At 40.6% G+C, this 14,023-nt stretch overlaps 1 protein-coding gene across 2 annotated transcripts in view; it reads right to left on the reverse strand.

Annotated features, from left to right (window-relative positions):
• The window catches only part of atp10d (ATPase phospholipid transporting 10D), a 39,835-nt gene that overhangs the window by 24,850 nt on the left and 962 nt on the right, over positions 1-14,023 (reverse strand). For both annotated transcript variants that reach the window (XM_069535366.1, XM_069535365.1), the window contains exons 2-3: positions 8,800-9,176; positions 5,008-5,202 (exon numbers count right to left, since the gene is read on the reverse strand). In XM_069535366.1, coding sequence (XP_069391467.1) covers positions 5,008-5,202; positions 8,800-9,086 — 482 coding nt within the window. In that variant the 5' untranslated portion in view covers positions 9,087-9,176. The remainder of the gene's footprint in view (positions 1-5,007; positions 5,203-8,799; positions 9,177-14,023) is intronic.

Raw genomic sequence — 14,023 nt, forward strand, 5'->3', positions numbered from 1 at the left:
CAGGCAATGACTGAAAAACAGCACATCAGGGGGAATTACTGTAAGTTATATATATATCTATAAAAGAACCCGCATCCAAATAAAGCAGAGGAATAATGGTGGTGGTGTTAGAAGGTGCGTTGTGCAAACCAGGCTGTTAAGACCAGTGTGATGATAAAAGTAATCTAGAAACAGGCTCTATTCATAATGTGCGGCGATAAGAATCAAGCTTTTTCAATAAGTAATGTGCTGAATATAGATCCTCAAAGAGAGAGATGATGCACCGTCTGAGACAATCGAGGGAAAGGAACAGACTTTGAATAAATACGCAGGTATTGAAATTATATTTTTGAGCAAAATATAATAGAGAGTCATTTTCTGTACAACTTCATTTTGTTGTAGGCTATCTAGTTTATGTATTTGTTTTTGAGCTTGAGCTTGTAATTGCAGGGTAATTTGCTGTTTGGGCCTAAGGTTCACAACTTTTCTTCCCAAAATCTACTATACCTGAAACATTTCTGGAGTAAATCCTGACAGTAGGACATTAGTTAAGATATTTTTAACTCCGCCAAGGAGGTCATGTTTTTGCCCCTCTCTGTTGGTTTTCTTTTTGACTTTTTATAACAATGAGAGACATTTTCACCAGTTTCAAAGGGTAGTTCATGGATCTTGATGATCCAAAACATTTAAATCAAGAGCTAGATTTAATAGTACTGTGTGTGTTCTACTGAATCCTTTTCATTCATTCGAATTTCTGCCAACAATACAATTGTGGCAACAATAGCTTCTAAAGAAACGTTAGAACAAGGGAGAAAAAAAAACTATGTCACATCTTTCATGGCACTAATAAAAAAAAAAAAAAAAAGGTCAAGTAGAATATTCCCCGAAGAGTACGGAATTGTGCTGCCTCATCAGACCTACCTGCTGTAAACACGGCAGAGAAGCCTGTTGATCGAATGATCCGATTTAAACCTGCGGTAGTCTTCCCAAACATCCTTGACGGCCGTCACTGACAGCACCAGTATGACCGGGGCCAGAGCGATCTCCGGCTGGAAGGCCTCCACCACAGAGATAAAGTTGAGGGCAGCAAGGAAGATGAAGTAAACATTGGCTAAGCGATGGAATTGCTCGAACAGATTCTTGGGCAGGAAAGACAGGAGAGAATACTTTGTGGTCCGAATCTTGTTGCTTTTATACAGCTTCAGGAGTTTGCCCAAGTCCTCATCGTCTGTGCAGGAAGGTACCACTGTCCTCTTTTTCCGGAGGTGCTCCTTGGTAGAGTGACGATGGGACGAACGCTCCCAGCTATGCATGAGTCCTCTAATCCTGATCCGCCCGCTGCTTTATGTCTCCACTTAGAAGCCTTACCTGCCTGCACTTGTATCGTGTTTGTCTTCCGAGTTCATGCTGTCCTTTCTTCTAACTGACCATTGTGATGTGGACTCCTTTCACCCTGTCCAGGCAAAACTGGAAGTGCGAGAGGTGCGTGGATAGTTAACTACCCGCGGACGGATCTCATCTGCACTCCTCTACAGGGCACGCTGTAAACAAACTCAAGGTACAAGTTTTACAGCCGACTCGAAGACAGATTGTGTAACAGCAAGAGAGGAGCGTCTGAGAGCGGCAGCGGGGAGTGTGCCGTCATTGATTTCCTGTAAGACCATCTCAGTGGACAGACTCGTATACCTCAGTGATTCTGAACAGCAGAGATTCTTCGTGATAATATTGTTTCACTGAGGCAGTGACTTAAACAGACAAACCCTCCAGATCAATTCCTGCACCAACACTAGCAACGTGAACCGGACTTCAGAATAACAGAGCACACAGTATCACCAAGGACCACAGCCATCCAGCACGCAGACTGTTCTGCACAAACCACCAGACTAGAGAACAGTTTCTATCACCAGGCCATCAGGTTTCCAAACTCAAAGGAAACCTATGTCCAACAACCCCCTGCACATCTGTTTAACTGCCTTTAGTTTCCCTCAACTCACCTCTGGAAAATTTGCAATAACTTGTGCATACAGATTGTCACCACATTTGCATCACTGAATGTTACACTGCACCTTTGACTATACATAGTTTTTATTATTGTATTGTCGTTTACTTTTTTATATGAAGCCCTTTCTACCTTGCTTTTATTTTAATTGAATTATTGCACAGCTGACCTGTTTCTACTCGTCGAACACTTTTCACCGTACTGTTGACCCGGCGTTGACTTGCACATGACGAATAAAACTGACAGCCACAGTAAAACACTTCTCTTGAATTAAGCTCCTGTGTGAAGGATCAGCAGGAACGATATTCACAATGAGTGTCCATTACTGTTCTATCCCTGTTCTCATTGATTCCTACTTTCAGCTTGAAAACGCTTGTTTTGCAAGTGTCACTGTGTCACTGAACATTCCATACGCTGAAATGATGGATCCTCCAACAGTCAACATTACTGGCAGGAACACACCTGAGTGCAGCAGCAAACAGTTGTGGTAAGGCACAGGAGGTGGAGGGGGCAAAGGGATATTCCAGCCCCCAGGAGGACAAGCCTAAAAAAAACAACCCTGACTCATGGAAATATAGTATATTCAACAATAAATGTTTTTTGCTAAATGTATTTTGGAGGAAAAAACATTTATTGTGTCACACATAGGATTAGTGTAAAAAATGTGGCCAGTAAATGCTCTACAGATATGGTAAATATTCATATTTTTAACTTAGTGGATCAATTTGTGGAAATAATATGTTATCTTGATAAAAAAATACATAAAAATCCTTTCAAAGCATATTTTTCTATTGCAAATTAGTGAGACATAAACCAATTTCCAGGAACGTTTATGGAGGAGTGGGGTATGACCCAAGAAGGAACCCATCACTTTTGTGTTGCAGATCAGTGGGTGCATCCAGGATTTTTTTTCCCCACTTAGTTAAACATTGTGAGAAAGGGAGGTTTTCAACACTTTCACTTATTTCTTCAGAGAATAATTCTGTCCATCACTCTACAATCAAAAGTCCATAATGACAAAGTGTGAACATATCTTTCTAAAGCAGCTGCTGTCCCCTGTATGAACCAGGCCACTAGAGGTCATCATATCTGAGGTTACTGACCAAGATTTCTACAACATGATGTGAACGTGGACTCTATTGTGTAGTTACTGTAAATGCTCTGTATCTATTAAACACTTTTCTTGTCTCGATGACACAGGGACAGTTTGGGGTTCAGTACCTTGCCAAACGGCACTTTAACAAGCAGAATGGGGAAGACTGGGATCAAACCATAAACCTTATTAGAGGACAACCCACTCTCGTCCTGAGTCACAGCTGCCTGACGCAGTCTCACTTCTTGTTTGAGTCAAGAAACAAGGTAGCTGATGATCTGACAAACTGAAAAAAGGTTAATTAATGATTGCTTAAACTATCGCATCAGTGGAGTGAGTGTGTCAGTGATGTGTACGGATGAGACACCTATGAACAACTCACAGGTGACAACTCGGGCTGAACATCTGCGAAGAAAACTATCAGTTACTTCATACTGAAGAAAGCACCTGGGATGGACTTCACTGGATCCTGGTCTAGAGATGAGATAAGTATTATTTTTATGATTCTAAAAACTGAATATGATCCAGAGATTAATGTTTTATATAAAGTGCCTATGAACCCATCTGAGGTATTTTACCTTTGTGAAAATTGGACAATATGTTAATTTTGAGGAAGAAAAATCAGATTTGTTCTCACTTTTGTTTTAATAATTTTGACTGTTCCTCCTATTGTGACCTCAGATTAAAAACAAAAGTGATTCTGTAAATGTGGATGATTCAGACAGACCTGAGATAGTTCTGTTTTATAGTTATAGTTATAGTTAGTGTGTGTGTGAGTGTGTGTGTGTGTGTGTGTGTGTGTGTGTGTGTGTGTGTGTGTGTATTCACCCCTGCTTGTCTGTTTGTTTGGTTTGTATGTTGGGCTCTTTTTGAACATGCTAAACTGGAAGGCTTCCTTTGGTAAATTGTCTCGTGATCCCAGAAACGGATCAGCCAACGGAAATAAAAAGCATATGTACGTGTGTTCGACAAATTCCCAGTGTCATTTTAACATGAGCTGATTCATTTCAAATATTATTGATACTGGAGTAGAGAGACAGTTAACATTGTACATTCACAAATGTTCAACAAATGTATATTTTTGGGATGATTATAAATGCAACTACACTTAGAGAACACACGGGCCAGCTATTACTGTGGTCACTAAACTGGTAAATCTAAAAGCTTTAATTTAAAGCAACACTAAGCCACTATTTTTTTACCTTCAAATTTTGGCATCAAAATTTGTTTGATGGTTCGCTCACTTGTAAAAGAGAGAGTCCCACTTTGATTCCCAGCCCTCAGCAGGACCGCTGTGGAACAGACTGTCAGTCAGTCTCACCTTCAACCAGCAAGTTCAACAGAAATGCTGAACTAAAGATCAGTTAATAAGACTGAAGTCATTTAAAACCAATGTTGATCTTCAATATTAGAATTTTAACAGATTTAGCAGCAGCAGCTCTTCTCGTTCAGGGAGCTGAGGATCATGGGGAATATCCACCACTCTGTTGTGTTTCAGTTCTGTTGGGTGGACAGAGCTCAACACATTGATAGACTTGGGTTTTTCTTTACATGAAATCCACTTCATCACTCAGACCCAGCAGAAGGAATCACCACGTTGGGCAGCAGAGGGCGCTGTTGCTCAGTAAAAGTTGCAGTGATACTTGAAACCTTTTCTGAATCACGTGAGAAGAAATCAGATTCCACTTTAAATCGCATGTAAAACAACACAGTGACAGAATCAGTATGTTTCACTTCATGGTTCTAATTTGACGAGTTTGCTTGCTGTTCTGCAACATGCATCCAGAGCAGTTTTTCAAACCAGTTTACAAATGGTTTCCGTCCACCTGTTTTATGCACATTGTCATTTTGACAACCCGGTTAGAGCCGTGAATGAATTTCATAAACATATCTGTCACTGGCATTGTCCACTTAACCCGAAAAGAGGTCCACTCACCCACAGAATATCCGTGCAACATTGTTGTTGACCTTCTTGTCGAACAAATAGCGCCTGTAGTCCTCCAGTGCATCTTTGATGGCGATGACCGTGAGAACCACCAGCAAAGGAATCATGGTAATTTCCTTCTGAAAGGCCTCAACCACAGGCACCCAGTTCAACAACGCCAAAAAAAGGAAGTAGAGGTTGGCAGCCCTGCAAGGGAAAGACCAGATCAACTAATTTTTATGAAGTAAGTGTGACCACAACACGTCCAAAAAGCAGCTGTAAACAGATTTAAACATCAGTTGTGACCTTTAAAAACACAAAGATTAATATACTGCACCAGTACTTTATATTCAAATGACACAGACTTTTAAGACCAAAACATTAGGACTGAAAAAAATGCAAACACAAATGTCTGGACACTGGGTGTGTTCCATCTGAAAGAGATTCAGCCCTGGAGGATGGTAAACGGCCCTGTAAGGTTTGAGTGAAGTGTTGGTTCAGTCAAATGACAGAAATATACAGAGCATACGGTCAACAGAGATTATTCAAAAGTACTTCACATATAATAAGAGGTCTGAAATGTATCTAAGGACATTGTTACACAAAAGAATTGTTATTGTTTAATTTAATGGGTTTTTTTTCCAATCCAGGAGCTAATCCACCTCCATTGTATTAAGGTGGAAACACAGTTTCAGAGCAAGATCTCCAAAAATAAAATAAACTAGCTGCATGAACAGACGAGGAAAGAATGGAATCATAATATTATGTCAGCACTATTGTTTTTGTGTTTTACTGATTGAAAGTTATTGTCAACATAAACTGTGACTGAGCCCCCTGCTGCCTTATGTTGAAACTTCATCATCTGACACATGCTACAGTATTTTGTTGTGTGATTGAATGTAATATTCTGCAGTCTGAGATCATCAATCATGCATCACATCAGTCCCAAAGTATTTTCTTCAAAAGTAAATTCAAAACCTAGGATGGTACGCAGTTAACTCAATACCCGAGCCAAGGCCAAACAGTCCCCTTTATCAAAACACATTTAAATTCACTTGATTCAAAATGCACAGAATCACACACTCATAAAAATAAGTCTCCGGAACATGCCAGATTTGTTTCATCCATATCCATCATTCTTTGTGAAATCAAAGATTTTAATGGTAAAAAATTTCCCATGCCCACCCGCCCGATCTGGATTCACACCAAAGGTTCAATGAGCTCTTCTTTGGGTCATGCCCCATCCATTTGCTTAATCCTGCTAAATAACAAATGAGTGTTACGAGTGTTTTAACTTTAAACTTTACTTTTAGCTGTTACTACCACACATTCTGAAGAGGTTATTCATTTGATCATAAACTCAGTCTTCTTCAAAATAAAATCTTAAAATCAAATGTAGCCTTACATTAATATAATTGCCAATTAGTCCTTATGTTGCTACAGCATGTCTATTTTTTATATCAAATTGTCTGTACTTTACATAACTGACTATCACATTTAACTGTTACAGTGACTTAATTTTAAGTATTATTGTTGTTAAATATAAGTACTATTCCCATGTTTCTTAAAGTTTGTGGCTGGCTTGTAATTAAAAACTCAACTCAAATGGAACAGAGCTGTAGCTGGACTGGAAAACCCTGAGTTGACAGAACCAATTGGTAACCAGCTTCATGATACCAGTAATACAAGGTCACCAGTGATCGGCTTCATGATACAGAGAACTGATAATACCTGTGCCAAAAGAACACCATTGGGAAAGTGTGTGTGTGTGTGTGTGTGTGTGTGTGTGTGTGTGTGTGTGTGTGTGTGTGTGTGTGTGTGTGAGTAACTGAATTACGTTTCCGATGTCACTTTGTACCCCGAGCAGAGCACCGCCAACTCATTCGGACTCTCCCTTACACTGGTGATTCTGGATGGTTTCATGAAGCTGGCTGTCTCTGGGTTTACTGATCCAAATACAAGTGTCTTTATATGAAAGAGGCAGAGCTCTTAAGCACAAGCGACATTATTCCAACCATGAGCAAATTGCTTTCTATATTTGATCAAACACTGTTATCTGTGGGGAAAATTGGAAACAGCAATTTTCTATTCACTGAGGTGGAACATGAACAATATCCTCATAGAAAATAAATAATATCCAAATATTTAAACTAAGGCTAAGCATAATACACTGTGGGAATTATTTCATTTGCCAATATTGCTTTTGTCTGTTCATGAACAAACTATTAATAATATGTGATGCACTTCACAGGACAAAGTGAGTCTATTTTGGACAAGAGGTTTGTTAGAAACTCTCATTTAAAACCTGAGAGCAAATGATTCTGATGACCCATAAAAACGCCTCATTACTCTTCATTACTCTACAGTTAGAACTCCTTCCTCAGTCTGACTCAGTGAGGAGGTTACTGCACTAATGATGTCATTGTTTTCCCAGTGATCTGGTAATGAAAATGCAGCATAAGTACCCTCGTGATGTCTTTGTAAAGGAGAGACGGATTCATGATACCAGATACCACGGGATCTTCGAAAGCCTCATTCTGACCGACACTTTGGTAGAAATGGAATGAAAAGCTGCCTGTACTCCAGATCTGATGTCAACATCATGCCTATGACCTCACGAGGCAGAAAAGAAAAGCGTGTTTAACCTCTTGCCTCAGAGACAAGGTGCAGGTACAAGATTGATTTACTCCTCTAATCGACCATTCAAGTCATCACCACCAGGGACTTCTCTGTCAAAGGAACCCAACTGGTCAAAGTTCCACCCAAAAGATAATCATTACAACATTACTGGAAGTCATAAAAGGGACAGTAAGGCTACATTTATACTACCAAGTTTTCATTTGAAAAGCTAAACCAGCTCTGTCCACATTCGGCTGCATATCAGTTTTAATTCCCATCTCTACTAACATGCACATCACGTGACTACATGAGCACTGAACATGTATGCGCCAGTGTAGACAGGAAGCATTTGGTTGTTAGCTGCAGAGTCGTTGCAGATTGCTTGATTAATAGCTTGTCTCCTATGCATGTAAGTAGTTGTAACATTGTAAATTGCAGAATCTAACTGTACAACAGCTGTTAGCAAAAACAGGGTTTGCAATGCTTGTCACTGACTATCCATGTTGCATGCTACGCCACTAGTGGGGGCTAATTCTGGTTGCTTCCTGCTGAAGGGGTCATATAGACCCCTGACAAATCAGCAAAGAGCAAATGACTCAATAAGCAAGAGTGTCTACGTCATCATTTACAAACATCTGAGTTTCTGCCTGTCCAGAATAAAACGCAGCGCCAGAAGTTTTCAAACTAAAGTGTTTCCAAACTTCTCGGTTTAAGTAGCTCTACAGCTCTGCAGTGGACACCAGGTGTATCCATAGCGGAGTCGATGCATCTGTAAAATGAACAACTCCTGTCCTGATGTGTATTAGATTCTTCTGTTTCTCGTAACCCTTTAGGTGCTATTTAAAGCATAATGACAGTTAGTGAGCAAATGAATCTGTAAGATGGAGAGTGACTGTTAAAATCCTAGTCGCTCACAAGGTAAGCAGGTAAGACCCTTCCTGGGATAGAGGGTGCGACAGACATGCAGTAGCCGCTATGAAGGGCCAGCTGGGAGTCAAACCAGATGATCAAGACTAGGCGCACCCAACCACTCACCCATTGGGTCACTCCATCCACTTTGCCGACATAAAGTCTTGAGAATAGTTGGAACAAAGATTATTGTTCTCTTCACAACACCGTGATGATTAAAAAAAGCAGTTATTCAATTTTATTATTTTTAGCTACTTGTCAAAGTCATGATCTGACCTGTGGAACTGCTGGAAAAGGTTCATGGGGATGAAGGTCAAAAGTCTGTACTTGGTAGTGCGGATGGCATTGCCCTTGTAGTTTTTGGAGATGGTTTCACACTCATGTTGGTGGGGCCCATGGCGCGCAAACACACTTCTCCGCTTCCCACTGACTCTATGTGGAGAGAAATAGGTGTCGAGGAAGCTTTTGTTGGGCAGGCCATCGGGGGAAGAGTACCAGCCTCCCCCTGAGTCTCCAGCTAGCAGCGTCCGACAGCGGTGCCGCACCCAGTGGAGCCGCTCCATCTACGCAGCTGGGCTGTGGGAGTGTCTGGGCCCCCTCCTCTGTGGCCTGCTCCTTTCTGCTTCCTGGTGGGATTTCCAAAAGTCCTCTTCCTACAGAGAGGAAGCACAAACAATGCATCATGGTAATTGGTTGTAATCATCCAGCCTGTCAGCAAGTTTTAAAGATCAGTGAAGTACATGTGAGAAACAACGGTTCAAGGGAACCCAAGAAAATAGAGTTAGGGCACTCATGTTGTGAAGTCATAAGATGTAGAGTTAGATAAATGGAATCTCATTACATCATCATTATTTCAATTCCTTTCCTTTCACTTTTTTCAAGATGTTCACTCACCATGATATACTGATAGTTTGGATGCAGAATAGACTAACTGACAATGCACCAAGGCCCAGTAGTTGCCTTAAAGTGGCGGCTGAGGGGTAGAGTGGGCCGCCTCGAACCCTGCATGCCGAAGTGTCCTTGGCTGTGTGAATGGGTAAATGGCAAACTGTACTGTACAAGTGCTTTGAGTGGTTATTTAAGACTAGAAACGCACTAAATAAATACAGACCATTTAAATTTGGTCACAAAGCCCTATCTCTCAAACAGTGAAAAATAATCCTGAATCCACTCTCCAAATCCAGATACACACCAAAATGTAATGAGTTCTTCCATGACCCACAACACATTCTTCCACCTTGTTTAGTGGTAATCAGTCCGGTAGTTTTTGCATAATCTTGCTAATAAACAAAACAAACACACCAAGGTAAAAAGCTGCCAAAGAAAGGAAGTGTCTCTTCACAGATCTAATTTTAAGGAGTGGTTCATTGCCTGAGCTCACTATGAATAATATTATATGTAGACATTTACGATTCAGGTAAAGATAAAATAGCTGTCTACTATCTTGTGTGGTCTGGTCTTTCTCAAGTCTGCGGCTCCGCACGAAAGCACACAACTCTATCACAGGGATCTGTGACATGCCTAACTTACCAAACATCATTCTCAGCACACAGGTGAGACAGTGACTTACAGCGATAAGTAACAACAACTGAAGTTACAGCAGGAGTTGCTGTTTAAGCAAATAATAGAATTTAAAAAAGGATAGTGGAGCTTGATCGCTGCTGAAGAAGACTGTTGTTAAACCCACACAGAAAGATATAAATCTCTGCTTTATTTGCATTTCACAAGCACACTGTTTTAAAAGTTGACAGTTGAGGCAGTTGACCCCCCTTGCTTCCTGAAACAGTTCTGCAGTAACTGTACCACATGTGCTGAACCAGTCTGCAAGCTTCATTATTTGATGCTTCTGACCTATAATCCCACGTCAAAGGCAGGATGTCAATTGTTTTTCCAGTTCGCCCAGAATGCAATCTGACAAACTGTGGAGTGTGTATTTAGGGGAAGTAAACTTTTATAAATCCCAGCCTGCGCAGTGCAACGCATCCACTTCCTAAAAATAACCAATGTTCACCATGACTTTCCAGAAGCGGTTTGAAAATCAGTTCAATACAATAGTATCATGAGATAGAACATGCACACACATAATTAAAAACATTTCTTATGGCAGTGGCAGTGCTGATACAATGATCATTCTCAGTATTTAGGACGGAAGAGAAGCTGGGTGTTTACAGCACAGACCCAGACGACTGAAACCCATCAGGTCACATGATCTCCACTGCCTTCACTGCATCTATCTGAAGCTGTGTTGTTCTGACTGGAAATAATTACAACTATTTAGACTGTGTCTGACTCAATACAATGTGGATAGTTAAAACCTTATCCATGTCAGGTTGCTACAAAAAAACCCCTGAAGGATCTTCACAATAATGTTTGAGAGCTTTTAAATGATATGATCATAAGCTAAACTGACTGGTTAGACCAGTGAACTGTAATCACAAACAAACTAACAAAGCGACTCACACTAAGTGCATTAAACCATGAGAGCGCAAACCCAGCATGTATCTTGTTCGTACATTAGCATCAAAAAGCCAAACTATAAGTGCTACATGTTTGTTTCTCCAGCAATGAAATAGACAAAATGAATATGACCTCTGCAGCTCATCCAGAATGCAGCAGCTCGACTGGTCTTTAACCTTCCTAAGTTCACTCACACTGCTCCGCTCCTCCGCTCCCTTCACCGGTTACCAGTGGCTGCCCGCATCCGCTAGTACTTGCGTACCGAGCTGTGAACGGATCGGGTCCAGTCTACATCCAGGACATGGTCAAACCTTCCGCCCCAGCACGTCCGCTCCACTCTGCATCGGCCAATCAGCTTGCTGCTCCCTCACTGTGAGCTAACCACTTAACAAAATCAAGACTGATTGCTGTCCTGGTTCCTAAATGGTGGAGCTCTCCATTGGCATCAAAAAGTCTACACATCTTCTGCCGCAGACTAAAGACACCTCTCTTCTGACTATACACCTTAAGAAGATGATGTCTAATAACCATCGTCAACTCTGGTGTTTATATTTAAACATATATGTATATAAAAAGTTTCAAAAAATTATTAAGTTTAGTGTCCTCCAATTTCATGTGCTGTATCAGCAATCACTCTGTGACAGATCTTCAGGACAAACTTTGGGAGAATTTTAAAATCTGATTCTAGCAGCTCCACAGCAACAACGCTTCTTCACTAATTCTCCTTCTGATCAAGCTTGTCATCTTCCTAGCTATTAGATTATTTCTAGCTAACCCTTAAAAAGTGCAACATTCAACATCTACTTGTATTGACAGACACCATGTTTGTGAACAAAGGTCATATTCATGAGGATTTTTGCATCAACCATTAATGGAGTCAACATAAGTTGACTGTAATGTCTAAAGGGAAATTTGCATGGTTTTTACACTTGCACATAACCTCTGGTGTGGATACTATGAACAGACATTACTCACATCTGAACATGTGGTTCAAACCAACTGGCATTTATCTGCTGCTATACTGTTTCCAGGCTCCACTCATGAGATGCTGTATTTAACCATCTCAGAGGATCATTTTAACTGGAAATTCTCTCTGATGTGTTTTTAGTTTTACCATCACTACTATCTTCAATATACCTTGGGAGTGTCTGCAGTGTCCTTAGAGGTGAGGAGATGCCAGAAGATGGTAAAGGCAGAGACATGCAGGCAGATTCCCCGAGAGAAGATAAACACTAACACCCGGCTCATTAAAACATACCCTTTTCCAAAAATAGTATAGTTTTTGTGAAGGACCTTGTGCAGGATTCAACTACTTCATCAAATAGACTAAAGCTGTTGAGAAACGTATGTCGTCACAACTTTACAGTTTTTAACAATATGAAAGATGCAGCTCATCTGTCAAAACTGAAATGCATCTTTTTCAGACAAGTTTTAGTTATAAATGAAACATGCATTCAAATCACTGCCCTGAGCACAACTGAGGGCCCTTATATAAATATAAATGACCACATCAACACCCAAGTGATTATGACGCAGTCCTCAAACCAGGTTCACACATGCTTCATGGATCCTGAGTGAGCCTGGCCTCAAACTTTCACTTGTGGTAACCATGTTCTCCCTGGATGCTGCCTGTGTGGTCATAACGGATATCTCCACCGCGATGACTGATGACGCCGGTTCCCAGGCCTAATGCCTAAATTACACTCTGCCCTAACATACTCGCATCCAGCCTGTAGCACATCTTAACTACCTAAAATGTCACGACCGTAGATCACACCCAACATCCAATGAGAAGAGGCATACCAGCGATAGTTTTAAATCAGGAAGCTGGGGAGTTTTGATGTTCACAAAAACAACTTTGCGATTTGACAGAACTGTTCACAGGAAGAGCTAAACACCCAACTGCAGATACATCACACAACAGCTGCAGGTTTCTCCCATCTGGCTGCTGATTCAGGGCCCCAGGGCCCAGATATGAACAAGATGTCTGTTATTCTCAATACTGCACAAGACCTGTCCACAGAATGACTGTATTAGGGAAGACTTGTTTTCAAATAAATTGGTATTTTTCTTAATTCTACCCACTCAGTTGCACTTTTGTATGTTGTATATGTTTTAATGGTGTGTTGTGTAATGTGTAGTGTATGTCTTTCTTGCTGTACTTTGGGACAAGCCAAAGACAAATTCCCACCAAGATGGACAATAAAGTCAATCGATCAATAGCAAGAGGAAAAACATAATAAATAACAGTGGGTGAAACTATGAGGCCATAGACTTATTGTAATGATCTCAGATGCACTGCTTAAAATAACACTCCACTTCTCTCATGCACAGAGTGAACAAGAGTAGCTGAGGGGGGAAAGAGAAAATGGAACACAAGACTGCCTGTTCTTGAATGTGGAGTTGCACCACCGTCTGCAGACAGCAACATTACTGCTGCACGTGCAGCACTGCACAATGCACACAAGATGCAAGAAATCCCACTGACTTCAGCAGAGGATGAGCCAGACAGCAACAATGAGCCTAACCTACTATTGTAACCTAGTATTATTGACAACCCCATTAGAAGAGAGGTTGAATGTATAAATGTTAATCTAACCCAATGGTTTCTCACTGTTAATTGAATTTGAGTTGTTTATTTGAATGTAAAACAGTTTTATAAAAAACACTTTTTAAGTTTTTTCATTTGAATTGATGACATGTCTATGAATAATATAGATGTTCTTATTCCTCTTTCATGCATTAGATAACTTTAAGGCTATTACAAGTGAGCCTGATTACAAAGCCATCCAGATGATTCAATTCAAGACATTACATTTCATGCTGGTTATGATGTGTACACTTCTGCTGTGGTCAGTAACATCTCATGTCAGAAAGAGCTGTGTGTGAGTTAGACGTTGGAATAATTCAAACTGTGCAAACTACCAGAATTTTCACACTTCCTTCTGACACCAATGAATAAAACATACATGTTGTAGTTCAGCTTTCTGCATGTATGCATGATGTAGTGTGATTAACGTGTATGGCATCAAAATCAAGATGA

The sequence above is a fragment of the Paralichthys olivaceus genome, chromosome 12 (genome assembly GCF_024713975.1).
Source record: "Paralichthys olivaceus isolate ysfri-2021 chromosome 12, ASM2471397v2, whole genome shotgun sequence".
Taxonomy (NCBI): domain Eukaryota; kingdom Metazoa; phylum Chordata; class Actinopteri; order Pleuronectiformes; family Paralichthyidae; genus Paralichthys; species Paralichthys olivaceus.